The sequence below is a fragment of the Bos indicus genome, chromosome 5 (genome assembly GCF_029378745.1).
Source record: "Bos indicus isolate NIAB-ARS_2022 breed Sahiwal x Tharparkar chromosome 5, NIAB-ARS_B.indTharparkar_mat_pri_1.0, whole genome shotgun sequence".
Lineage (NCBI taxonomy): Eukaryota > Metazoa > Chordata > Mammalia > Artiodactyla > Bovidae > Bos > Bos indicus.
Window position 1 is genome coordinate 10,255,131 of NC_091764.1, and position 26,997 is coordinate 10,282,127.

The 26,997-nt window shown below is 36.0% G+C and overlaps 1 protein-coding gene across 1 annotated transcript in view; it reads left to right on the forward strand.

Moving 5' to 3' along the window:
- PTPRQ (protein tyrosine phosphatase receptor type Q) overlaps positions 1 to 26,997 on the forward strand; it is a 234,588-nt gene that overhangs the window by 104,534 nt on the left and 103,057 nt on the right. The window contains exon 26 of the mRNA XM_070788855.1: positions 18,810 to 19,133. Within this exon, the coding sequence (XP_070644956.1) occupies positions 18,810 to 19,133 (324 nt within the window). The remainder of the gene's footprint in view (positions 1 to 18,809; positions 19,134 to 26,997) is intronic.

Here is a 26,997-nt window from a genome sequence, read left to right on the forward strand (position 1 = left end):
TAAGGCTTCTTTTCTAGTATGGACATATGAGAAATACAATAAAGCTCACGATTTTTTCCATAATATCAAGGTTTATAAAATATTAGTGTATCAGTATCTAGTATTTTAATTTTCTATATTTCTTATTTTGAATTTAGAATTCTTATTCTAAATTTCTTATTTTGAAATTATTGTTACGTTCTAATGGGAAAGCTTTTTTCTTTTTTTTTAAACATTTTCAAATTATGGGAAATTATATACAGTGAGATGCACAGAACTTAATTGTACAATTAAATGAGTTTCCACACAGGCGTACAGCCATTTTTAACCACCACCATTCAACACCATATAGAACATTTCCATCTTCCACAGAAAGTTCCCTTGGACACCCACTATCCTGATTTCAGTCAACACAGATTAGTTTCACTTGTTCTTCACTTATTGTACTCTTTTATATTTGGCCTATTTCTTTCAACATAATTGTGAAATTCAGGTTGTTGAGGGTTCAGCAATTTGTTTCTTTTATTATTGAGTCAATTTCCATCATTTGAATACTCCATTATTTGTATGTCTAGTGGCTTAGAGGGTAAAAAAAATCTGTGTGTAATGCAGGAGATCTGGGTTTGATCCCTGGGTCAGGAAGATCCCCTGGAGAAGGAAATGGTAACCCCCTCCAGTATTCTTGCCTGGATAATTCCATGGACAGAGGAACCTGGCAGGCTATGGTCCACGGGGTTGCAAAGAGCAGGACACGACTGAGCGACTGACACTTTCACTTTCTTTTGACTGATGCATGAACTGTTCCAAACTGTTATGAATAAAAATGCTATCGATATTTTTATATACAACTTTTTTTTGGACTTCCTGGGTCATAGTCTAGATCCATGTTTTAACTGTTCATGAAACTAACAAGTGCTTGTATGATTTTAAATACTCACCCAACGTCATACTTCTCAGTGTCAGCACAATTTGGCATTATCAGTCTTTATAATTTTAGACAGTCTAGCTGGTATAAAAGAACTTCTCTCTTATTATGAGTTCAAATTTCATCTCAGTGATGTTTAATGATGTCAATTCCTTTAACATGGTTATTGATCCTTCATATAAAGGCAGTTTTTGCTTTGCCTGGTGGTGTGGGGCCATAAAGATGAGTGCAAAGCTGTCTGTATAATGTGTGCAAGCAACCTTAATAATCAATGGGGAAAGTGATGCTCGTTCCCTAACCTTCAAAAATGTTTGCCACTACATTAAAAACTCTGTTCCTGTCAGTTACAAATACATAGGAAATGAAAAAACTATAAAAGCAATATTTAATACACTGTAATTTAAAACATTAGAAATAATGAGAGTGAAAGTATTCACTTTCTTTATTAAAAACATATCAAGAGTGCTTGCATTCTTTTTCTCACTGTTCAGCTTATGATATAAAGAGAGCATCTTTTCTATGACTTGGCAAATTTTTATACTCCTTTCAGAGTTCAGATTAGCTTCCAACATGCGTATGGGCATGTGACATATGCACAGGAAAGACAGGAATCAATGTAACTACACACTTTGCTGCCTGTGCATGAGCTAAGTAACAGATGCACAGTGACCAATCAAGGATAAGTTTCGAAAGAAAGGATATGTTGGGCCTCACGTTATAATGTATATCTGTCTTTTTTTTTTTAATATTTATTTATTTGGCTGTGCCAAGTCTTAGCTGCGTCACTTAGAATCTTCAGTCTTCATTGCAGCATGCAGAATCTTTTAGTTGCTGCAAGCAAACTCTTGGTTGTGGGATATGAGATCTACTTCCCTGACCAGGGATCAAACCCAGGCCCACTGCACTGGGAGCTGAGTCTTAGCCACTGGACCATCGGGAAAGTCCCTACATCTACTGTTTATGTAACGATTTTGTGGACAGAACCTATAGCAGTGAAGCACTTTATGCAAGTACTCATAGTTAATATATAAAGGTAACGAAGTTTAACCCTTGTTTTGGGCAGTCAGGCGTTATTTAATTAAACCATAAAAACAGAAATTCAGACATATTAGAACATGCAAAGTGAGGACTGGTCTGTCATTCTGGGGAGCTTTCTGTTCAACACTTTAGCCTATATTTTATTGAGTGGCTTTTCTTTTTAGTGCTGAGTTACAGGAATTCTTTATATATTTTGAATACACATCCTTTATTAGATGTATGTATAACAAATATCTCTTAGTCAACGACTTGACTATTTCCTTAATGGTACCTTTGGATGAGCAGATTATTTTAATATTAATGAAATCCAAATCAGCAGTTTTTAATTTCACATTAGTACATTTTGTGTCCTGAGAAATAATTGCCTACTTCAAGATCATGAAAGTATTATCCTTTTATTCTAGAAAGTTTATCGTTTTAGCTTTAATATTTATATCCATAAATCACCTAGAATTTTGTATATATACATAGCATGAGGTATGATTTAAAGTTCCTTTTTAATATTTTTGCTCAATTTTTACAAAACTCTTTGTTAAAAAGTTTCTTTTTCCTTATTTAATTACCTTGGTAGCTTTGTCAAAAAGCAAATATTGGACCGTGTGCACGTCACTGTCTTTCTGAAATATATCCTCGTCTATTGTTTGTCCGCCTTCGTGAATTCCACATTGTGTTTATTAGTTTTGTAGGAAACAAGTCACGAAATGAGGTAGTGTGACTTCCATAAATGTGTTCTTTTCCAAGTTGTTTTAGCTATTTTAGTTCTTTGTATTTCCATACAAATTTTATAATTAGAATCACCTTGTTAATTTTTACCAAAATGCCCTGTGGCATTTTCATTGGGATTGCATTTAATCTGCTCATGTATTTAGGGAGAAGTGTCATTTTAATAGTAAGTAATCCATGAACATGGCATATGTCTCCATTTTTAGACTCTAATTTCAGCAGCGCTTTGTAGTTCACAGCAAATGAATTTTACATCTTTTGTTTAAATTATTCCTATCTAATATTTTATGATATTGGAAGTAGAGTTATTTTAATTTTAGTCACCAGTTGTTTGAGGTAGAATCTAGAAATACAGGTGATTTTTGTTTTTTTGATATTGTATCCTATAACTGCTAAATATGTTTATTGGACATAGAAGATTGTATATATTGCTTTAGAATTTTCTGCATTTAAAAATATCATTGCATCTACAATTAAAGTAATTTTTAATCTCTTTCTTTCTAAAACCTATGATTTATTTTCCCTTACCACATTGCACTGGCTAGACTCTGATACTATATCAAAGGATGTAATAAAAGGATATCCTTGCATTGTTCTCAATTGAAAGAGGAAGCATCTATCCCTCACTGTTTTGTATGATGTGTACTGTAGGATGTCTGTAGATGCCCTTGACCATATGCTTTTTTCTCTTGTATTCTGTTACTATGGTAAATTATTATTTACTGTGGTATATGATTAATTTTTAAAATATTAAGTAAACTTTACCTTCCTGAGGGCTTCCCTGATAGCTCAGTTGAAAAAGAATCCGCCCACAGCACATGAGTCCCCAGTTTGATTCCTGGGTCGGGAAGATACCCTGGAGAAGGGATAGGCTACCCACTCCAGTATTCTTGGGTTTCCCTTGTAGCTCAGCTGTTAAAGAATCCACCTGCAATGTGGGAGACCTGGGTTCAATCCCTGGGTTGGGAAGATCCCCTAGAGAAGGGATAAGGCTACCTACTCCAGTATTCTGGCCTGGAGAATTCCGTGGACTGTATAGTCCATGGGGAGAAGGCAATGGCACCCTACTCCAGTACTCTTGCCTGGAAAATCCCATGGATGGAGGAGCCTGGAAGGCTGCAGTCCATGGGGTCGCTAAGAGTCGGACACGACTGAACGACTTCACTTTCACTTTTCACTTTCATGCATTGGAGAAGGAAATGGCAACCCACTCCAGTGTTCTTGCCTGGAGAATCCCAGGGATGGGGGAGCCTGGTGGGCTGCTGTCTATGGGGTCGCACAGAGTCAGACATGACTGAAGAGACTTAGCAGCAGCAGCAGTATAGTCCATGAGGTTGCAAAGAGCTGGACATGACTGAGCGACTTTCACTTTACCTTCCTGGGATGGACCACATTTGATCAGATGCATTATCATTTTGTATATGGCTTGACAAGTGTTTGTGAGTTTTATTAACTTATCTAAAGAACTAACTTTTGCATTTTTTAATATGCTCTTATTAATTTTTATTTTATTGAGTCTTGATCTCTGTTACTTTCTTCCTTCTAAATATTTTACTTTTAATATGCTCTTCTTTTTTCTCTATTTTTATGGTGAGGATATAGATCATAGTTTTTTTCTTTACTTTCTTTTTTCTTCAGCTTTATTGAGGTATGATTGATGAACAAATATTGGATATATTTAAGGTATTCAGTGCAGTGCATTGATATATGTATCCATTATGAAATGATTCCCCCATCACACTATCCATCACCTCACATATTTACCTTTTATTTGTGTGTAGTGAGAACACTTAAGATCTACTCTCTTAACCATTTTCAAGTATACAGTACATCATAATTAACTATAGTCACCATGCTGTGCATTAGTTTCTTATAACTTATCCATATAACTAAAATTTGTACCGTTTGACCAATATCCTCCGTCACCTCTCTCTCCCCAGTCCCTGGCAAGCATTGCTCCACTTTGTTTCCATGAACTTGCCTTTTGTATAGCCCACACATAATACAATCTTGTAGTATTTATCTTTTTGTGTCTAGCATATTTTTCTTAACATAATGATTTTAAGCCTCCCTTTTTTCTAAATATAAACATTTATAGCTATAAATCTCCTTTTATATAAAAAATTATATATCAAAATTTTTGACTCTTTAAATAAAGATATTCTCTAATTTCCTTGGAAATTTCTTCTTTGAGCCATAGTTATTTAAAAATGTATTTAATTTCAAATTTTTGGTACTTTTCTAGATATCTACATATTATCAAATTTTAATTTTTTGCCATTGTTAGAGAATATGTCTATAACATTAATTTTTAAAAATTAGTTGGGACAGTTTCTATGGCTCTGCATTTAATTTATCTTGTTGAATATTCTTCCATGCATATTTGAAAATAAGGTCTATTTTTCAGTTGTTGTCCATAAAAGTTGTAGGTATTAGTTCAATATGATCATGTTTTACAAATCTATATTCTTATCACTTTTCAGTAAAAATTATACTATCAGTTATTGATAAGCAAATATAAAATATCCAGATGTATTGTGGATTTGTCTATTTCTTCTTTAAGTCTGTCAGTAGTTTGTTCATGTACTTTAGAGTTTTATTTATTAAACGCATACACAGTTATAATTGTTATAACTTCCTAACTGACCCTTTAATCATTATAAATTATCTTTTATTTTTTTATTTTTTATTTTTTTAATTTTATTTTATTTTTAAACTTTACAATATTGTATTAGTTTTGCCAAATATTGAAATGAATCCGCCACAGGTATACCTGTGTTCCCCATCCTGAACCCTCCTCCCTCCTCCCTCCCCATACCCTCCCTCTGGGTTGTCCCAGTGCACCAGCCCCAAGCATCCAGTATCGTGCATCGAACCTGGACTGGTGACTCGTTTCATACACGATATTATACATGTTTCAATGCCATTCTCCCAAATCTCCCCACCCTCTCCCTCTCCCACAGAGTCCATAAGACTGATCTATACATCAGTGTCTCTTTTGCTGTCTCGTACACAGGGTTATTGTTACCATCTTTCTAAATTCCATATATATGCGTTAGTATACTGTATTGGTGTTTTTCTTTCTGGCTTACTTCACTCTGTATAATAGGCTCCAGGTATAAAACCCTCCTTGCCTTAAAGATTCTTTAGTCTAATATTAATATTGGCACATGCTCTACTGTTTTGTTTTGTATGTTTTTTTTTATCTTCACTTTTGAATTATTTGTATCATATTTAAACTGTATGTCTGGTGTACAAATTTTCTCTTGTGGGTAGCAGATAATTGGGTCTTTCATTTTTATCTTATTTGACAATCACTGTCTTCTAAATGGAGCATTTAATCTATTTATATTTAAAGTAATTAAGTAAGTTGGAGTGAAAACGTTACTCGCTCAGTCCTGCCCTTCTCTTTGTGACCCCATGGACTGTAGCCCACCAGGCTCCTCTGTCCATGGGATTCTCCAGGCACGGATACTCGAGCGCATTGCCATTCCCTTCTCCACGGGATCTTCCCGACCCAGGGATCAAACCTGGGTCTCCTGCATTGCAGGCAGATTCTTTACCATCTGAGACACCCTCGGGAAGTCCATTAAAGAAAGAACAGAGGAAAAAAGAGCTAGAAAACAAATAGCGAATAGAACTAAACTAAATTGAATTAGTTGAGGTTAGTTCTATTTGCTATTTGTTTTCTAGCTCCTCTGTTCTTTATTGCCTCCTTAATTGGAGGTTTTAGCTTTGTGTTTTAATTTCTCTATAAGATTTTTATCTATACTTCTTTGTCATTATTTTTAGTGGTTGATCAAGGGGTTACAATATAATTCCTGAGTTTATTGTAGTTAAATTAATATTGTACAACTTCACATAAAATATATGAACTTTGTAAAAGTACAATTACATATATATTGTCATACATTTGACATCTATATATTTTAAGTGATTTACATATATTTACATTTTAAACCTCACAATTTTTGGTATTACTTTTACTTGTATAGCCAGTAGACATTAAAATAAATGAAGACCATATGTTTCCCATATAATTATCAGTATTGGTATCTTCTATGCCAGTAGTTATAAGTTATATGTGACATCATTTCTCCTTCAACTAAAGAACTCCATTTAGAATTTCTGCTATTGCAGGTATGCTGAAATGAAATTCAGATTTTACTTCATTGAAAATATATTTATTTTGTTTTCACTTTTGAGGAACTTTTTCTGTGGATTATATAATTCTGGGTTGATAGTTGCCCCAACCCAATATTTTTCTCTTTAAAGATGTATTTCCTTTGTCTTCTGGTTCTTATTATTTCTGATGAGATGTTAACTACTATTTATATCACTATCTATTATGTATGAAAGGTTATTTAAGGGGCAATTTTCAAGATTTTTTCTTTTAAGCAATTTTATAATAATATGGTTAGTGTGGTTTCTGTTGCATATATTTTGCTGTGAGTTCATTTAGTTTTCTGTATTGGTAAATTAATAATTTTCTAAAATTTGAGAAATTTGGGGCCATCATTTTTAAATTCTTTTTCTGCCCTTTACTATTCTTTTCTTCTGGGATTCTAATTCCGTACCTCTTAAAGGACAGGGCTTTATTAAAATTTCTAGCTTTTTTTCCCTTTATTCTGTAGATCAGGTTTGTATTGATGTGCCATAATGTTCATTGACTATATTCTGCCATCTTTAATCTGGTATTAAACAAATTCAGTATCATGTCAGGTATTATAGTTATAAACTCTATAATTTCCATTTAGTTCTGTTTCCTTATCTCCATTTCTCTGCTGAAATTCCTCATTTGCTTTGTTTTCCATTAAGTCAAATAAAATATTTATCATAGCTTCTTTAAATTAGTTTTCTGTTAATTCCCACACCTGTGTTATTCCATGATCTTTCTGTTGAATACTTTTTCCTCCTGACTATGAGATACATTTTTTTTATGTCAGTAGAAATTTTCCTGTCTGCATAGTAGTTTTTAAACCTAAATTTTATGTTGTTGGTGATGTTGTGCAGAAACTCTGGATTTTGTTATCTTCTTTTGAAGAGTGTTGACTTTTCATTCTAACAACCCATTAAATTACTGTTTTATAGTTCTGTGAATGTGTGATTATGGTTTCAACCATATCTGTGGAGAGAATTCCTTAATTCTGGGACAATAGAGCAAAAAAGTAAATGTATGATACTTTTGGGATTTTGAAATGAGGCTTGCTACTTAATTCCTTAATTTGGTGTGATTCAAATTCTGAATTTTATCTCATCCGCAATGGGAAGCAACTAAAATTTCTAGTAAGGTTTTCATCTGTTTCTTTCCACTTTTCTTCTTGGCATGCCCTATATACTTTCACAATTATGAGAATGGCCGAGGATTTCTAGGGAGTTCAGACCCAGAGTTTGGGTCTGACCCCTTAGTGACTTCTTCCTTTTGCAACTACTCTGGCAATCCTGCATCCCTGACACCATAAGCCAGAAGCTGTCCCTCCCTGCCCACAGAGGTCATAGTTGTTATCTGCAGAAGGATCAGTGTGACACTAGCTATTCTGGCATGATCAGAAGAGATCTCTCAAACTCATTAGGTTGGGATAATAGAATGTGCTTATATAACTTTTTGACTACTTCAGGAAATTTTTGCATGGTTTTGACAATTCTAGTCACACCATGCACTTTTATATATAATAGCCTTACTGAACATGTGAATACATAAAGGAAGGGTTTACATTGCAATAATATACATGACTTTAAATGGTATTTTTGTTCTTAAATATTTTGGCAATCCAAAATGTAACCGATTTTTCTATTGGCTACATTATTTCATGGGCTTCCCAGGTGACTAAGTGGTAAAGAATCTGCCTGCCAGTGCAGGAAACACAGGTTCGATCCATGGGTCTGGAAGATGCCCTGGAGAAGGAAATGGCAACTCACTCCGGTAATCTTGCCTAGGTAATCCCATGGACAGAGGAACCTGGTGGGTTACAATCCATGGGGTTGCCAAAGAGTTGGACATGACTTAGGGACTAAACAACACAAACATTATTTCAGTGTCTCCAGTCTCACTCAGTCCTTTGATCCTTTCTCCTCTTGACTTTTTTCCCTACTTCTCTCCTTTTATTCTTTCTCTCTCATAATCCTTGAACAACCCAAATCCATCTAACTTATAGAACTTTCCCCAAACTTTTGATCCAGGAGTCTTTTTATATTTTACTCTATCAAGGTTTTCCATACAGCCAGTCTTTAAAAAAGAATGGTTTTAAGTAGCACTTGATCCAACCAGTCCATTCTAAAGGAGATCAGCCCTGGGTGTTCTTTGGAAGGAATGATGCTAAAGCTGAAACTCCAGTACTTTGGCCACCTCATGCAAAGAGTTGACTCATTGGAAAAGACTCTGATGCTGGGAGGGATTGGGGGCAGGAGGAGAAGGGGACGACAGAGGATGAGATGGCTGGATGGCATCACGGACTCGATGGACGTGAGTCTGAGTGAACTCCGGGAGTTGGTGATGGACAGGGAGGCCTGGCGTGCTGAGATTCATGGGGTCGCAAAGAGCTGGACACGACTGAGCAACTGAACTGAACTGATTGTAATCAGCATTGGTGACACTTGTTCATCAGTCAATATTGGTGATGGCATTGGTGATATTTTCTTCTTGAAATCCACGTATTCACCCACGCATCCATGTATCCATCCACTAGTTTGTTCACATATTCATTTATTTGTTAAATATTTCTTATGTACCAATGTGTGCCTGACATTATTGGCTTACATGAGTTTTTTTTTTAATTTTTGTAATTTAGTTTTCCTATTCTAATTTACCCTGGATTAAATATTGACTTGACTGAGACTCAAATTTTTTTTTTTTTAGGTCATCTGCTATTCTGATACTATAAATATCATCCCCCTTAAATGTTTATTCACCCTCATGGATTCAAAGCCAAATTGTTTCTTCCTACCTCTTACTCCTTTGTGGCTTAGCTGGTAAAGACTCCACCTGCAATATGGGAGACCTGGGTTTGATCCCTGGGTTGGGAAGATTCCCCTGGAAAAGGGAAAGGCTGCCCACTCTAGTATTCTGGTGTGGAGAATTCCATGGACTGAATAGTCTATGGTGTCGCAGAGTTGGACACGACTGAGTGAATTTCATTTCACAACTCTTCAAGATTTGAGTAGAATTCCTTAATTGCTTCTTTCTGTTAAAATACGTTCTTTTCTCTTGGTTTTTGGTGGTCTCAGAATTTCTTTCTTTCACCTCTTACTCTAAGCTTTTCCTCTCAAGACAATTCTATATATTCATGCTAGCAAGATTTGAAACTAGCATTTTATTTATTCAAATTCCATCCTCAAGCAAATCAGCACTAACCAGTACATCATTCTCATTTCTTCTTCAGTGTCAGTAGTTCAGCTTAGTCTCCAGGTGGTATTAACATGAGTGGTCTTAATAGACAATTAATTCTGCTATATAATTACTCCCCTAAGAACTGCTTCTGATAAACTACTTCAAATCGAGGTTGTCATTTTGATAGATATTCTCGTGAGATGACCTGCTATATAGAGCTTTCAAACTAATGACTCTATAAAACAAATCAAGTCACTTTGCCTCCAAATAGAATGTGTCATCATTTTTCTTGTTGAGTTCTCCCCAAGAAAGTGACATTTTCACCCTGAAGTTTTACTGAGATATTTTTCTGAATCTTATGTTTTTAATAATATTTGGTTTAAAAACTATTATAGCTGTGGTCCATAGAATTTTGGATCCCTAATTGTCTACCTATGGGTGCACCGTGACAGACACTTAAATTTTTTTTAGAAAACCTTAGTCCTGTTTATGGATAGTTTCTCAGTTCTTTGATGAAAATGACAGTTTTATGATTTAATTTGGCATACTAATAAGAGTTCATCATTCCATATTCTCAGCTTTGTACATATTTACATAACAAATGTTGGGAAATTTTGTTTCACCTACTGCAGAATCTATCTCTGGTTTCAGCAAGACTGCCAGAGAGAAGTGTACTTAAAACTGAGTAATTAGAATCTCTGAAGAAATAGGTTTACATAAATGTGTTTGATAATTATTCCACCCACCTACATTGAGAGACAAAAGAAAGAGCCAAGTTAAACATACTAAGTATTTCCTATGTAAGGACGTTATTGATGACATTGTTTGTTAAATTATATGGTATTGTTTGTGTGATTTGGTGGGGGTCAGGGAGAGGTGGGAGAGCAATACCTTTGATCTCAATACCAGAGTTTATTGCATGTTTCCTGTTCATTTAATTTGCCTTTATTTATGGTCACAGAGATTTACCATCTTAATTTTTTCCTTTGTATTATTTTCTGTTGCATGAGAGCCAAGTCATAGCCTACTTCTAGGAAGTGTACAATGTACATTTGATCTATTAACTTAATGCTTGGGTTTATTCCACTTGTTTACCCCTGTTTTTTCTCTGCCTACTATATCATCACATTTTGGGCCAATATTCTTTTGCCTCTTTCTTTTAGCTCTGTTCTTAATTATTCTTTGTTATCATTGTAACTTATATTGTCTTGGATATATGTGGTATCTAACCAGTTTCTATTAAGTTTACCTTATATAACTTATTATACAGAGGCTCAGGATTGTCTTTAAGTTTATACTTTACCAGTTAATCTCTGTCCCTTGTTCTCTGCATTCTGCAATAGTCATATAAGCTCATCTCTCAAAGTTGCAGTGCCTTTCAATAACACCACACTTAATACCACCACCCTCCCCCACCCCCGCCCCCCCATTTTTTTCTTATAACTTCCTTACAATTTCTTTTCTCCAATCTGGTATATTTCCCAGCCGGTGACAGACATCTTGTTGCTACGTAATGTATCTCTCTCCTTATTAATCTACTTAAACGTTATTTCTCCCTCATCTCTACCAGTCATCAATTGTTCCTTCAGGTTATACCTCCCAGACCTTCTCTTTCCTTGGAATCTTCCTTTTGGCATCACCTGTATGTGATAGTTTCTATTGGCTAAATTACTTTCATATATATTTATATCCTAAGACTTGGCACACCACTCAATCTGAATGCCTAGTAAATGATATTGATTAAATTCAAGTTAGTGCAAAATTTATCTGGTATGAGGAAATTTTTTTGCACTTAATTTTGCAGGCATTTCTATGTTTATATTGAGCCATATTATTTTGGTGTTAGCAAACTGTATTTTTGTTTGTTTATGCTCAGATCATATATTTGTACCTTGTGTTTTGTAGTTTATCTAAAATAAGTACAGACAAAAATATTCCTAAACTAGGAAAGATTGTGTTGATACTTTGGTAAGTTTTATAGATATTTATAAATATAAAATTTTCAGACATTTGTTTTGCTTAAAAGAGAGTGTATCTGTGCTTGAAGATAAATGTATGCAGTCATGACTAAGAATTAAGGAAACTTGGTCTCCATATTACCACAGTTAACCAGGTTAATGCTACCATCCTAAGAGTGTAGCAACTTCTAATAACTGATATTCAGACATTTAGAGAGTAATTATATTTTATACACATTTTCACCTTCTAAGTGGGATATACTAAGTAATCACTAAAAGCTGATATGCATTTAAACCGTTAACAAATTTTACTTGTATAGATCTGTAGACTTCATTTCAACCGTGATAAAAGTATTTCTCTGATAAGAATAATTTATGAATAAAAATATAATTTACGGAATACCTTGGCAGAGAATGTTGATCGCTTCATCACAGTTCAGTCATGTTCAGAAAATCTAAGCAAGCTGCGTGATTATTCCAGGAAGCATGGAATGATGTGTTCAAATGAGTACCATCTGTGAATAGAAAAAGTTTGAGGTTTTTAGTCATTCTTAAAGAATGGAAATCTGATTCTCCATGCTAAAATGAGTGTAATCCTTTTTGTATCTGTAATTCAATAGGGCAGTTGCCTTGAAATAGTCTAGTTCAACACACAGTTCATCAAAAGAGAAGATACTGGATATAAATGAAGTTTACTGCTAGTTATTTATATGCACATCAGGTAGCTTTGTTAAGAAAAAAAAACTGTCTATGAAGTTATACTATATATTTGGCCTCAGATTAGATTTATTTCTGGTTCATCTTTCTAAATACATTTGAGTGAAAAGTGTGGACAAATTTTTGTAGCACATGAAAACCAAAGGACTGTGTTATGAACCATAATTTAGTCAAATATCAACACTTACTGAGTGGCCCATCCATGCCAGACTCTGGGTGTCTTGTGCAAGGCCCATGCCTGTGCTGTCATAAGGAAGGCAATTGCATTTATTGTTACTCTTCCTTTAGTTAGGTTAGAATAACTTGTATAGATCTTGCTTCTTTGCCAAGTTAAAGTACTGTCCTATCTAGACCTTTACTTCTCTGCAAAACTTAATTACAGAATGTAGAGCCTGTGGACCAATATTAATCTGCTGAATTTTTTTTTTTTTTTTTTTACTGTGCCACAGACTTTGCCATTAAAGTCTTCTTTCCTGAAATCTGAGGGAATAAAAAAGTTGATCAGAGAGCCATGTGCATCTCATCATCCCTTCTGCTGAAATACAAGGAAAGGGTAGCCTCTTTTGCCTTCTCCAGCTCCTAAATAGAGAATGCATCCTTTTTTCCTCCCACCTCTAGCTGCTTAGTAAACCCTCGGTAAAGGAAACAGGAAAGGAGTAGTTGGTGATGGACTAGAAAGAAAGGAAATTTCTGATCATACACACTGGATCTTATGGGACAAAAGCAGTCAATGGTTTTAATGCAAATTAAAAGGCAATATAATACTTATCAAGTATTCCCACTGCACTTAGGATAAAACTAAAAATCTTGAATCTAGCCTACAAGGCTCAACATTATCTGATTCTGGCTTACACCTATAACTTTCTGTCTTCCCATTCACCTCCTGGTATACCCAGTAGCCTTCACGTGTTTCCACTGTGCTATGTTTTCTTATTCAAGCATCTTAACATGATGTTTTTCACCAGGGAGGCTACATCTTGTCTGTCAGATCTCCTATTAAATTATAATTCATCAGAAACAGTCTGGTGGTTGTCTATCTAAATAAAATCTCCTGTAATACCCTCTTATTTATTTGTTCATACTTTCAGAAATATTTTTTAAATGCCTGTTTTGTTCCAAGAATTAGTCTAGACCTTCAGAGACACAATCTAACATGTAGGTTGGCATTTATGTATATATATATAATATATAAATAAATTTGGAGTAATTGCTCAATCTTTTTTTATTGATATGAAGGCAGAACAAAAACCTTTATAGATCTTTGGTATAAATGTTGATGTAAAGTGTAAATGAAAATAGAATTAGGCCTGCTTATGGTGGATTTTCAGTGTCAAACTAGGATTTATAGGAGATATCAGTTTAAAATAAGGAAGGCTGTACAAACTAATAGAGTGCTCTGGAATCAATTTTTTAAAAAGCCCCTCAAGATTTTGAGTTTGCCTTTGTGTGTTTAAGAACAGGTTAGATAAGTAGAGACTGGTCATTTGTTAGTGGAAAGTTGTATTACTTTTCTATTGTAGGTCATGAATGATCACAAACTTAGTGATTTAAAAAACAACACCCACCCATTTATTAGAGAACAGTTCTGTAGGTCAGAGTCCTACTGGTGTGCTATGCCTGGATTCTCAGAGTCTCACGAAGTCTCACAAGGTCAAATCAAGCTTCCATGGGGTAAGTGCTCATGTGGGGTGAAGGTTCTCTTCCAAGCTACTATGGTTGTGGCAGAATACACTTTCTTACAGTTGTGGAACTAAGATCCCCAATTCCTGGCTGGCTTTTGGCCAAGGACTGTCTTTAGCTCCTAGAGAGGTCCTGAATTCTTTGTCAGGTGGTCCCTTCCTTCTTCAAAGCCAGTAGTTGAGAAATATTCATACATTGAATCTAATCTCTTGCTTAAAATACTTCCTCTTTGGTAACTAGCCCTGCCCCGCCCCACCCCCCAAAAAAAAACACCTCTCTGCTTTTAAAGGATTCGTTATAAAATCAGGGCCCTTGGATTATCTCTATTTTAATACATACTGTTTTAGTCTTTATTTTTAGAGTATTTATTTACTTATTTGCCTATTCCAGGTCTTAGTTGTGACATGTGGGGTCTAGTTTCCCGACCAGGGATTGAACCCAAGTCCTTTGCATTGGGAAAGCAGGGTCTTAGCCACTGGGCCACCAGGGAAGTCCCCTCTCCTTATTTTAAAGTAAACCGATTTGGATTCTTAATTGTAGCTGGAAATTTTTTTTTGCATCAGCGCCTATATCAGTGTTTGGTTGAAAAACTGGAAGAAGGCATAGAAGAAGGAGAAAGTGAAGTCACTCAGTCGTGTCCGACTCTTTGCCACCCCATGGACTGCAGCCTACCAGGCTCCTCCATCCATGGGATTTTCCAGGCAAGAATACTGAAGTGGGCTTCCATTTCCTTCTCCAGGGGATCTTCCCCACTCAGGGATCAAACCTGGGTCTCCTGCATTGCAGGCAGATGCTTTGCTGTCTGAGCTACCAGGGAAGCCTGGAAGAAGGCATATATACTGAAATTCTTAGGGAGATCTGCCTCCATAAAGGTCAGACGTAAAAAGACAGGTTGACAGAGATCATCTCTGAGCTGCCGTCAAATTCTGATTCTGTGATCTTCTGATTCATCTGCCTGTTCTATGGATTCTACCACCAAAATAGATCTAAAAATTCACTTCTTTCCTATTGCTACCATCTTATTTCTTCTTTGCTGAACAAATCAAATGGTCTATGAATTTGTCCCTTTACCTATTTGCGAGTATGACTGGATTTGAAAAGATGTACTTCTGAACGTCTCATTCTGACAGCTTGATACAGCTTTCTATTGCTTGACAAACGATCTATAATCATGATGTAGTATGTCCCCAGACTCTCTTTGTTATTGCCAATGTGAATTATAAGCCATAGTGAACTTGATTTGGGTCACATTACCCTCCTCTTCTTGAATCTCTGCCTTTATAGTTAGTGAAATCTTCTCTGTTCTTATGCAGTCTTTCCTTTTAAAATTTTTTCTGAACCCCCAAATCAGTCAGGTTTCTCTGGTCTGTGTTAGATTAGTTTGAAATGTATCTTATCATGAAGTACTCTGAATTAAAATTTAGTGGCTGAAGGATTTCAATAAATAATGGAAATTCTACTTTTTAGCCAATTATGAACTTCTTTTTTCCTTATTTTTAAGGAAAAGGTACATTTTCCTTAAAAATAACTTTTTCTCTAATTGCTTTTATACATAACTAAACATACAAGAGGGAGTGTGCTATAAGTAGTCTAGTAAGTGTTCTGTTTGTAAGGCTACTTTTTTAGAGGTTAATGTTTGATTAAATACAGCAAGATATGATAAAACATGTTAAATATTTGAAAACAGGCTAATTGTATATGATCATATAGCTTTAATCTACTATTTGTTTTCTATTGCATTAGACTTTTTCTTCTCTTCCAGTTTCGTGTGTGTATACTCAGTTGCTCAGTCACGTCCAACTCTGCTATCCCATGGACTCTAGCCTGCCAGGATCCTCTGTCCATGGGATTTCCAAGGCAAGAATCCTGGAGTTGGTTGCCATATCCTTCTCCAGGAGATCTTCCTGATCCAGAGCTGAAACTCATGTCTCCTGTGTCTCCTGCATTGGCGGGTGGATTCTTTTCTACTGAACCACCTGGGAAACCCCTTTTCAGATTTAGGCAATATTAAGATATAATCTATAGGTCTGTAAAACAAATAGAAATAAATATCAAATTTTAGGCTATGCCTGTACAGGATGATAATATCAACTATTCCAGTTTGTATCTTTAAAAAAAAAACAAACTTTTTTGACTTTTATTTGACTCGACCAAATTGATTTGCTGTTTTTGAGCCATGGAAATAGAGTTGTGATGTACTATTATTGGATGAGACAATTCAATCCAGATTGATTTGGCCATTTATTAAATTTTTTAATGTTGATATAGCTATTTGTGGGATTGACTTGTGTAATACAATTAATATTCATATTAAAAAATTGTCTGTAGATAATGCTGTAAAAATTTAAGAGAACATTCAAATTTTTTAACTCAAGTCCAGACCTCTCTACAGAACTCCAGACTCATGCATACATCTATTATTTGACCTCTTCTGGGTATCTGATAGGCAATTCAAAGTTAACAAGCTCAAAAGAAATCCTTAGTCTTGCTCTGCACCGTCTACTTCTTGTACAGTCATCCCTTTCTTGGTGAATAATGACTTTATCTTTCTTTTTGCACCTGAGGACCTTAGAGCTTTCCTCTACTCCTCTTTCTCTCTTCTACCTCATATGTCACATGTCAGCAAATCATCAGCTGTCCTTCAAAATTTATTCAGAATCTGAATACTTCATTTCTGCTGCTTCAGTTCTGCTGCAGGCCATCATGATGTCTTATGCTGACATTGCAATTGCTAACTAATTACTCTGTTTTCACCCTCTCTCCCTTGTCCATTCTAAACAAAACAGCTAGAGTGATTCTGTGAAAATGTATGTTAGAACTCATAATTACTCCTGCTCAAGTGAGTCATACCAATGTTCTACACGTGGTCATATACAGTCAAGTCTTCAGTGTTTTTTTTCAGATCTCACCTCCTACTAGCCCACTGGCCTCTTTTTTATTCTTCAAATATTACCAGGCATGATTCCAGCCTAGGAGTGTCATCATGCATTTGCCTCTGCTGGGAATGTTCTTCCTCAAAATAGTCACATGGTTAGCTTCCCTACCTGCATCAGGAACTTCATGTCTCCTCATCAGTGAGGCTTTCTCTCTGACTACTCAGCTTAAAATTTCGCTATCCTTGGGAACTCTTCTTCCCTTTCTTATTTTTTTCCGTAAGAGTAATCATCATGCGGGCTTCCCTGGTGACTCAGTGGTAAAGAATCCTCCTGCCAATGCAGGAGATATGGGTTTGATCTCTGGGTCAGGAAGATCTCCTGGAGAAGGACACGGCAACCCACTCTAGTATTCTTCCCTGGGAAATCCCATGGGCAGAGGAGCCTGGTGGGCTGCAGTCCATGGGGTCGCAAAGACCTGGATACAACTTAGAGACTGAGCACACACTCATGCAATCATCATGCAAAATGCTGTATGTTTTGTTGGGCTTCTTTGGTGGGGGTATTTACTGAAATCAGAATATGCTATGTTTAGGAATGAATGAGTTTTTAATGAATAATTTTCTAACTCATTTATTTTTTAATTTTATCTTTAATGCATACATTAACATAATGTTTTATGAATAGTGTAATTTTCATACAAATCATTGGTATCATTCCTATCTCAGCCTTTTGAGCGAAGGTCCTTGCACACATGCAAGGGCAGGCATGGCTGAAGAAAGTGCCGCATCACTGAAGTCATTGTTCTTTTATATTTCCCACTATAATACACTTAAATTTCTTGTCTAATAAGTGGCTACTTCTTGAGAACAAAACATAAGCCTGGGTATTTTGATTTCCTAACACCAACCCCAGAGCCTGACACGTAGTATGCATATAGCAAACCAATAGAAATGTGAAATCTGATAATGATCCCAAGTAGGACAATATGATTGTAGATGATACCTTATTCTGTGTGTAAATGTCACTGTGGTTGATGGTGTTCTAGAAAGAGTTTTACTAATTTTAAATATGTGCAACATAAAATAAAAATTACCCAATTGTATAAATTATTAATTCAGTCACTAATGTTTCTTTATTTTATCATCAGCGTTTACTGTAAGATGTGCTTATCTCTATCTAGTCATTTAAATATAAGAATGTCTTTCTTGGGAATTGAATAGCAAAACTCAGACCATACCTCTGGAAATACAAAGGATTATATAAGCATGCAATTTTCCTTTGTACCAGTGTTTATATAAGGAACTAAAGTAAGTTTTTATAAGCAACTTGTGAGTAAATTTGGGAGCAAAGTTAGGAATAAAAATATCACAATTGTTTTGTCCCCTAACCCTTAGAATCATTGCTCTCTGAAGCCTCACTGTAAGTTTCTGCTCATTAAATGTGGGCGTCTTAATCTAAGGGCAGTTGTAATAAGAGATCACCACTACGTACATAGTAAAAAAAAATATGTAAATCCTGTTTCTTCATCCCATTTACACAGTGTTTAGTAATTCTAATTGTTTTCATTTTTTCCCTTTAATTTGTAGTTCCCAGTGTTCCCATGAATATTGCCTTTTCTAATGTTCAGTCAACGAGTGCAACATTGACATGGATGAGACCTGACAGTATCTTTGGCTACTTCCAAAACTACAAGATTACCACTCAACTTCGAGCTAAAAAATGCAGAGAATGGGACTCTGAAGACTGTGTTGAACATCAAAAAATTCAGTACCTCTATGAAGCTGACCTAACTGAAGAGACAGTATATGGATTGAAGAAATTTAGATGGTATAGATTCCAAGTGGCTGCCAGCACCAATGCTGGTTATGGCAATGCTTCAAATTGGATATCTACCCAAACCCTGCCTGGTCGTAAGTATTGTCCTGTGTATGTATGTATATATTAATTTTGGATTCAAGAAAAAGCTCTTTAAGTGTTTTTCCATAGGAGTCATTCAGAATATAGGTAAAGATTGCTCTTGTTACTTTAGTTTTATATTTTAAAATTAACTGGTTGCCCTACTTGCTTAAATAACATCATCACCATCATAGCATTTAATTTTTATTGAATTGAATGCTAATGGGAAGTTCAATTTCAGCCATTATTAGGGCTTTTCTCAAACTTCAGAATTGTATCAAGGTCATAAAGAGTCTTAAATTGCAACAAAGCATTATGGTCTTCTCTGTGGTCTCTCATCAGGCTGTACTGATGGCCACTGAGTACCCTTTGGCTTGGCTTACATTTTCCCTTCATATCTGGAAGCTCTGCTGCTCTTAAGTCAGGCTTTACCACCTTGTCAGTGATTGTAGGCTTATGCGTGCACACACATGCACACACACACACACACACACATTTATACACATGCACATGGAGTTCCATTGATGCTATTGTAGATCTTTATAAATAGTGAAATAAACTTTGATCCAGAGCTTTTATTTTTTTTTTGGGGGGGGGTGGTCACTAAATGTGTCTCTTGTTACTATTCCCAAGGGTACCTAGAATAATGTTTGTATAGTAAATATTCAATGAATGTTTGTTAATGCAATTAAGCATTTGTGATAGAATCCAGACAACTCAGCCTTCAGTACGATTGTCCACCCTCTCCTCTGTGGCACTCGGACTCCGTTTCTGTAAGGTCTGCCCACTGGCTTTTCTCTTACCTCCCTGATAGCTCTTTCTCAGTTTCCTTTGCTTATTCTCTCTCTTTCTCATTTTTCTAATCTAAATGTTGGAGTATTCAAAGATACATAGTTTTGGCCCTTTTCTTTATCAGTGCATAATACCTAGGAGATCCTACCTTAAGAGACTTTATCCTGTCCTATGGCTTTAAAGTCTCCTTATATAGTGATCATTCTCCAATATCTATTTTTAGGTCTGACTGCTCCCTAGAACCCAATCAGTATATGTACCTGATGAACTGACATCATTGGGCAGATGTGTGTAATATCCTCTCAAAATTAACGTGATCTAAACACTAAGCCTTCTCAGCATCCAAATGTAGAAAATGAGAATCTTGCACTGTTCTTTTCCCCCTCTACTCTGCTAATGACTTATTTTTACCATACTGTCTAAACACATCCCTCCTTTTGCATTGCTGTTAGTCCTGTCCTTCTTTACTGCTCCCACTGCCTTAACCTAACTGACCTCCTTGGCTTTCATACTCATCTTTTAAAATGTAAATCAGATGATGTCACTTCCTTATATAAAGCTTTTCAATGAATCTCCATTGCTCTTGGAATTCAAATCAAATTTCTTAATATGTTTAACAAAGCCCTTATGTGACTTGACTCTTACCTAACTCTCTAACCTCATCCATTATCATTTCCCCATTACTCATTATCCTCCACTTATACTGGATAATTTTTGTTGCTTGAACACACTGAAGTCCTAGAACTTGGGGCTTTGCATGCCCTGTTCCTTTGCTTCAGAATGCTTTTCTGTGTCCATCTTTGCATGAGCAGCTTTTTATAATGTATACTTTTGCTGAATGATTCCTACTCAGAATGAATTTCCCTGACCACCCAATCTAAAACAGCCACACAGTGTATTTCAAGAATATCATCTTAATGAAAATTTATAATTACCTGATCATTTTTATGTATTTGCTTATTTTTAGATTTTTTTCTTGATCATTACTATTTCCTTGTTGCCTAGAATGGTACCTGGCAACAGGAGGCACTCCATAAATATCTCCTGAAGGAGTTAAACTTGACTGAATAAGCTAAAATGGATGAGGGAGCATGAACTGTTTTCCAAAGCAGGGAATAGAGAGGATGACAGAGCCATAACAAAGAAAAGGAAAATATGGGAAAAAATCAAGTTCAAGCTGGTTTAGTCAATAAGTATAGTTATGTTTACTCTGTTAACTTTGAAAAGAAATAACTCTTACAATCTAAGTGACTAGAATACAGAAAGAAACAGGTGCTTAGAGATTAGAACATAGGTAAAGTGAGGCATTTTAGTTGTTTCAGCCAATAACAATAATTAGAATTACAAGTGAGAGAAGAATGGGACACTGAATTAATACATGTTAAAATCACAGGGACAACTGTTACTGAAGACATCATACAGGTACCATAATGAATGAAGCAGACTGCTGATGTAAGGTGATTGAGAGAGGTGACTGCTACTGCTGCTGCTAAGTCGCTTCAGTCGTGTCCAACTCTGTGTGACTCCATAGACGGCAGCCCACCAGGCTCCCCTGTCCCTGGGATTCTCCAGGCAAGAACACTGGAGTGGATTGCCATTTCCTTCTCCAATGCATGAAAGTGAAAAGTGAAAGTGAAGTCGGTCAGTCGTGTCCGACTCCTAGCAACCCCATGGACTGCAGCCTACCAGGCTCCTCCGTCCATGGGATTTTCCAGGCAAGAGTACTGGAGTGGGGTGCCATTGTCTTCTCTGAGAGAGGTGAACACCACGGCAAATGAACAAAAGGTGCTGTCTGTGGGGCAACCTCTACTCAGCCCTGGCTGATTACTGTCTTACAGAGAAATCATGCTATTAGGATATAAGATGTGTTCAGAGAAATAGGAAAGCTAAATTTTTTATGGTGAAAATACTCAACTTCTTGCTGTAACAAGTTGTTTTAAATTTAAAAACTTTCAGTTTTTCAAACCAGACATGTCAGTAGTCCAAATCTAGCCTGTGGGCAACTAATTTGCTACCTTTGGTTAAAATGGGCTTCCCTGGTGGCTCAGATAGTAAAGGATCTGCCTGCAATGCAGGAGACCTGAGTTCGATCCCTGGGCTGGGAAGATTCCCTGGAGAAGGGAATGGCTACCCACTCCAGTATTCTTGTCTGGAGAATCCCATGGACAGAGGAGCCTGGTGGGCTCCATAGGTTGCAAAGAGTCAGGCATGACTGGGTGACTCATACTTCACGTTACTTACTTGGGTTAAAATAGACTGTATCCCCGTACATCTGCTGCCCCTGAGGCTTCCCGCCCTCCTCCTTCTGAGCATCTCCCTTGGATAGTAGCTGCTTCTTCCTCCTACAGCGAGCCAGGAACTGGAGTTTGTAAATGCCTCATCTCCTTGAGCACTCTAGACAGGGTGGTGGTAGATGTTCAGTTAGCACTAAATGACTTACCTGATCAATTCAAAAGCTGGCAAAGGAAACTAGGAAGTTGGATTTTTACAGAATCCCACATTCTTTTTTTTTTTTAAGTTATGCACTTAAAAATTTTTTTTAATTTTTTCAATTTTATGTATTTATTTTTGGCTGTGCTGGGTCTTCACTGCCATGCAGGTTTTTTCCTCTAGTTGCAGCAAGCAAGGCCTGCTCTCTGGTTGTGGTGCGGGAGCTTCTCGTTGTGGTAGCTCCTCTGTTGTGCAGCACAGGCTCTGGGGCATGAGGGCTTCGGTGGTTGTGGCGTACGGGCTCAGTAGTTGCGGCTCCTGGGCGCTAGAGCACATTCAAGAGTTGTGACGAATGGGCTGGGTTGCTCTGTGGGATTTTCCTGGATCAGGGATCGAACCTGTGTCTCCTGCATTGACAGATGAGAATCCCACATTCTTAATTCTGAAAATTTGGGAGTCTTTCCACTTGAGTGTCATTGCTTCTACCAGAATGCTTTCTCTCCCTCTCCACCCTTAAGGTCTATGCCCACTCACTAGAATTTGGTCATTTTCAGCTCTCTGCTATGCTACTTTGCTCATTCTGGCCTACTTCAAATATTTCATGATTAGTGTGAGCTTTTTTTTTTTTTTTTTGAATAGAATTATTTTTCTCATTTTATTGGGAGGTATTCCTTTGCCATTGGTGGTTGGTTGATTAGTTTCTTGGTTCTTGATGCAACGGAGAGGATAATCTTGACTTTTTTCACTCCAACTCCCAGATCTTTACTAGATGACTAATCCAAAGAGTACCTTTGTGTGGAGTACCAATGTGAATTTTATCTGACACTTTTCCTCTCTCTTAGTCTAGTATCTTATCGCCACAATTTAAATTATCCATCAGAAAATAACTGGTTGTGAAAAATATTAATAGTTAAGTAGACTTTCTATACTACTTTTATCCCCTTTTCTTTTTCTTTATCCTTAAGAACTCATTTTCTACTCATTTTATCAATAAAATAGAAAAGAGAATACAGTTGCATTTTTACCACTGTGATTAAGAGAGAAAAGTGAAAATATTAATATATTTCAGAATTTGTGACAACAGACATATTATTTTTCCTGGCATTCTCAAACTTACTAGCTTTTCAGCTGAGTATTCATATGGGGGTAGGAATAATAAATTAATTTTGAAAGTTATAAGAATGAGTTGGACACTTTTCATTTAGTTTCATAAATGAAGTCGACATTTTTCTAATGATAAATGAATTTTATAAATGTACAGTAAAAAATGTGTTGTTATAATAAGCCAAGGAGAGATACTCTGAGGTGGCATTTGATATGAAAGATGAAAACACACCATATATATTGTTACAAGACAGTATATATAGTGAGCTAACATATTGTATAAGAATAAGAGAAATTAGAATAGTCAAGCAACAAAAATCTTGAAGAGCAGTAATATTTTTAAGATTAGATAAAGTAAATAAGGATTAGATGTTGATTCTGCATACCAAAGTTGAAAAGCATTACAGATATTTTGCAAACAAAAGGTAATCTGAATGAAGAAACTTATTAAGTATCTTTATCTGTTATTGATTCAAAAAAGTTATGTCATTTTATAATATAAGAAAATAAAATGATGAAAATAAGTCATTTCTGTGAATTAAAGAAAACACTAAATAATATAAAATCAGTATTTAAAATTAATGCAGTTTATTCTAATGGCATCAAGTTGTGCCTAAGCACTTACTACCAGAACCTCTTAATCAAAACCTGCAGCTTCTTTGATAAGGAGATAGTAATTGATGGCTAGTTTCAGGTCAAATGATTCAACATTTGAATAGCTCAAATAAAAAGACCACCCACTTGGAATAATATTGTAAAATATTCTAAAATGGCTCTGTAAAATATTCTAAAATGGCTTATAGAATAAGAATATATATTGTATTAACTTTCTCTGAGCTCATAAAGAAGAGCACTCAAATTGAAGATGCAGGGAACAATGTTAGAATGCAAACTGAGAATTAAATTGGGTTATTTTCTGAATCTGGATCTACCTCTGTACACTGAAATGAATAAAAGTAACAATATTCAGCCAACCCAAGCAAACATTTCTTTCTCCCACCTACTCTGATCTAGATAATTGAAGCCAAATTCCTTTTCTCCTTAAATCATCTGTATAATAGCCATTGCTCTCTTCTTCACACTGAGTATGCATAGCTACACACATAAGCACAGAAATTACAAATGGCAGAAATATTTAACTTGAAACATGAAAGTCTTCCAGATTATTTTACTCATCTCTTCTCTTGATTGTCCTTAGACTCAAAAGGGATATAAGTTGTGTGTGTGGGAGGAATAGAGAATGGAAATTTGTTAAATTTCTCTGTGGTCCGCAATAGGTACTTATAATGCTGAGGAAATGTACAATTTTAAAAGAGTGTGGGTGTGAAATTAGTATGGAATGAAATGGGACTCTCATAATGTGCGTCTCCTATAGACCACCAAGACTGGAAACCAGCAAGAAAGGAAAATTCCTGGGGTAGCACTGAGGTTGTGAAAACCACGGGATACCATACTCATGAGGAATTTTAACTACCCAAACATCTGTTAGGTTAAAAAAAAAAAATTCAGGAAAACATGCCTCATCAAAGAAGCTTCCAAGGAATGCAACTTTTATGATTTAAAAAGAAGAAAGCCAAATAGAGGGCAAAGCACTCTTTAACATCTTAAAAAATGAGACATTGTTGATGCATTGTTATATATTCAATTGTTTTTCTTAATACCTTCTAAATAGTGTAATGAACTTACAATGTGAATGCTATCATAATAGAGGAAGATATTCTACTTTCTATAAAGAAGCAATTATGGCTGATAAAAGATGTCAGCCATAAATAGGAAAATACAATTCATGACATGAAGAAGCCCAATTGGTGGCAGTGGGTTTTTACAATAGGCTCTATCCTGTTGCCAGTAGAGGAAGCGAATATAATTTATTCTAGACATGATGGTTGTACTTCTGCAAAATTAATTAGTTGGTGTCAAAAGTCTTCTAAGTTAGTTACCCGAGGCTCCCGAATGTGTAATTCAAGATGACAATTCTCTCCCCTAGACTATAGATTGAAGTTACTAATATGACCAGTTAGGCTTCCACAGGCATCTTGAACCCCATATTACTACTCTTTCTGCCCCACTGCACGCCTTCTCCGATTTAGATGTTCCCTGTTTCAGTGTATTATATATTGTTCATCTAAGTGTTCAAGTCAGGGATCTAGGAATCATTCTTAATTCTTTTTAGCCATCCCCACCCCTCAGTCCATACCTGAACCAAATTTCCCTTCTAAATATTTCTTGAATTTTTTAGGTTTCTCTGTGACAGGTCTCTAAATTCATACTGTTAAAATACACCTCATAGATTATTACAAAAAATATCTAAATGGTCTTTCTGTTCTCATTTTCTCCACCCTCCACCTAAACCTAGATTTTGAATACACCTATTTGTTATTTCTCTGTCTAAAATCTTTGGTAGATTTCTGTTTCCTTTTGATACGCTCTATAAGATTACCAAAATCACTGCAGATGGTAACTGCAGCCATGAAATTAAAAGATGCTTGCTCCTTGGAAGAAAAGTTATGACCAACCTAGACAGCTTATTAAAAAGCAGAGACATTACTTTGCCAACAAAGGTCTGTCTAGTTAAAGCTACGGTTTTTCCAGTAGTCATGAATGTATGTGAGACTTGGACTATAAAGAAAGCTGATCACTGAAGAATTGATGCTTGTGAATTGTGTTGAAGAAGACTCTTGAGAGCCCTTGGACTGCAAGGAGATCCAGTCTATCCTAAAGGAAATCAGTCCTAAATATTCATTGGAAGGACTGATGCTAAAGCTGAAACTTCAGTACTTTGGCCACCTGATGCGAAGAACTGACTCATTTGAAAAGATTCTGATGCTGGGAAAGATTGAGGGTGGGAGGAGAAGAGGATGACAGAGGATGAGATAGTTGGATGGCATCATGGACTCAATGGACATGAGTTTGAGTAAGCTCCGGGAGTTGGTGATGGACAGGGAGGCCTGGCGTGCTGCGGTCCATGGGGTCGCAAAGAGTTGGACACACCTGAGTGACTGAACTGAACTGATAAGATTACCTATGATTTTTGCTTATATTCCCCACACACCCCTCGCTGTTTCCCCTTTGTGCTCTGGAATCTTTGCTGCTCTTTCTTACTGTCCTTCCTGTCCTCTTTTGGAGACCAAAAGGCCTTTTCTTTATGTTTCACACCAAATATCTCTTCTGCAAAGCCTTCTGTCAATTCCTCTTTCTACTCCCAGCTTCCAAAAGTTGTTTCTAAACACTGAACCTATTACAACATAATTATTAATCTCTTCTGTGGAACTCTGAGCTCCTTAAAGGCAGAGTTGACCAGTGATCATGTCTTATGTATGTTTCTACTCTTTATGCCTACTCAGTATTTAAGACTGAATGAATGTGGCATTTGGACTCAAGGAAGGCATTGACTTTAATGTGAAAGTATTTCAGTGTCAAAATTCTCCATTGCAAAATCATTCATACTCATTTTCTTCAAATTTTCTTTTTGTCAAATTGTCTTTCAAATATTTGCATGGTGCCTGTCAAAATTAAAATTCTTCCAGTCAGTTTCTATTCATGTGTGACATG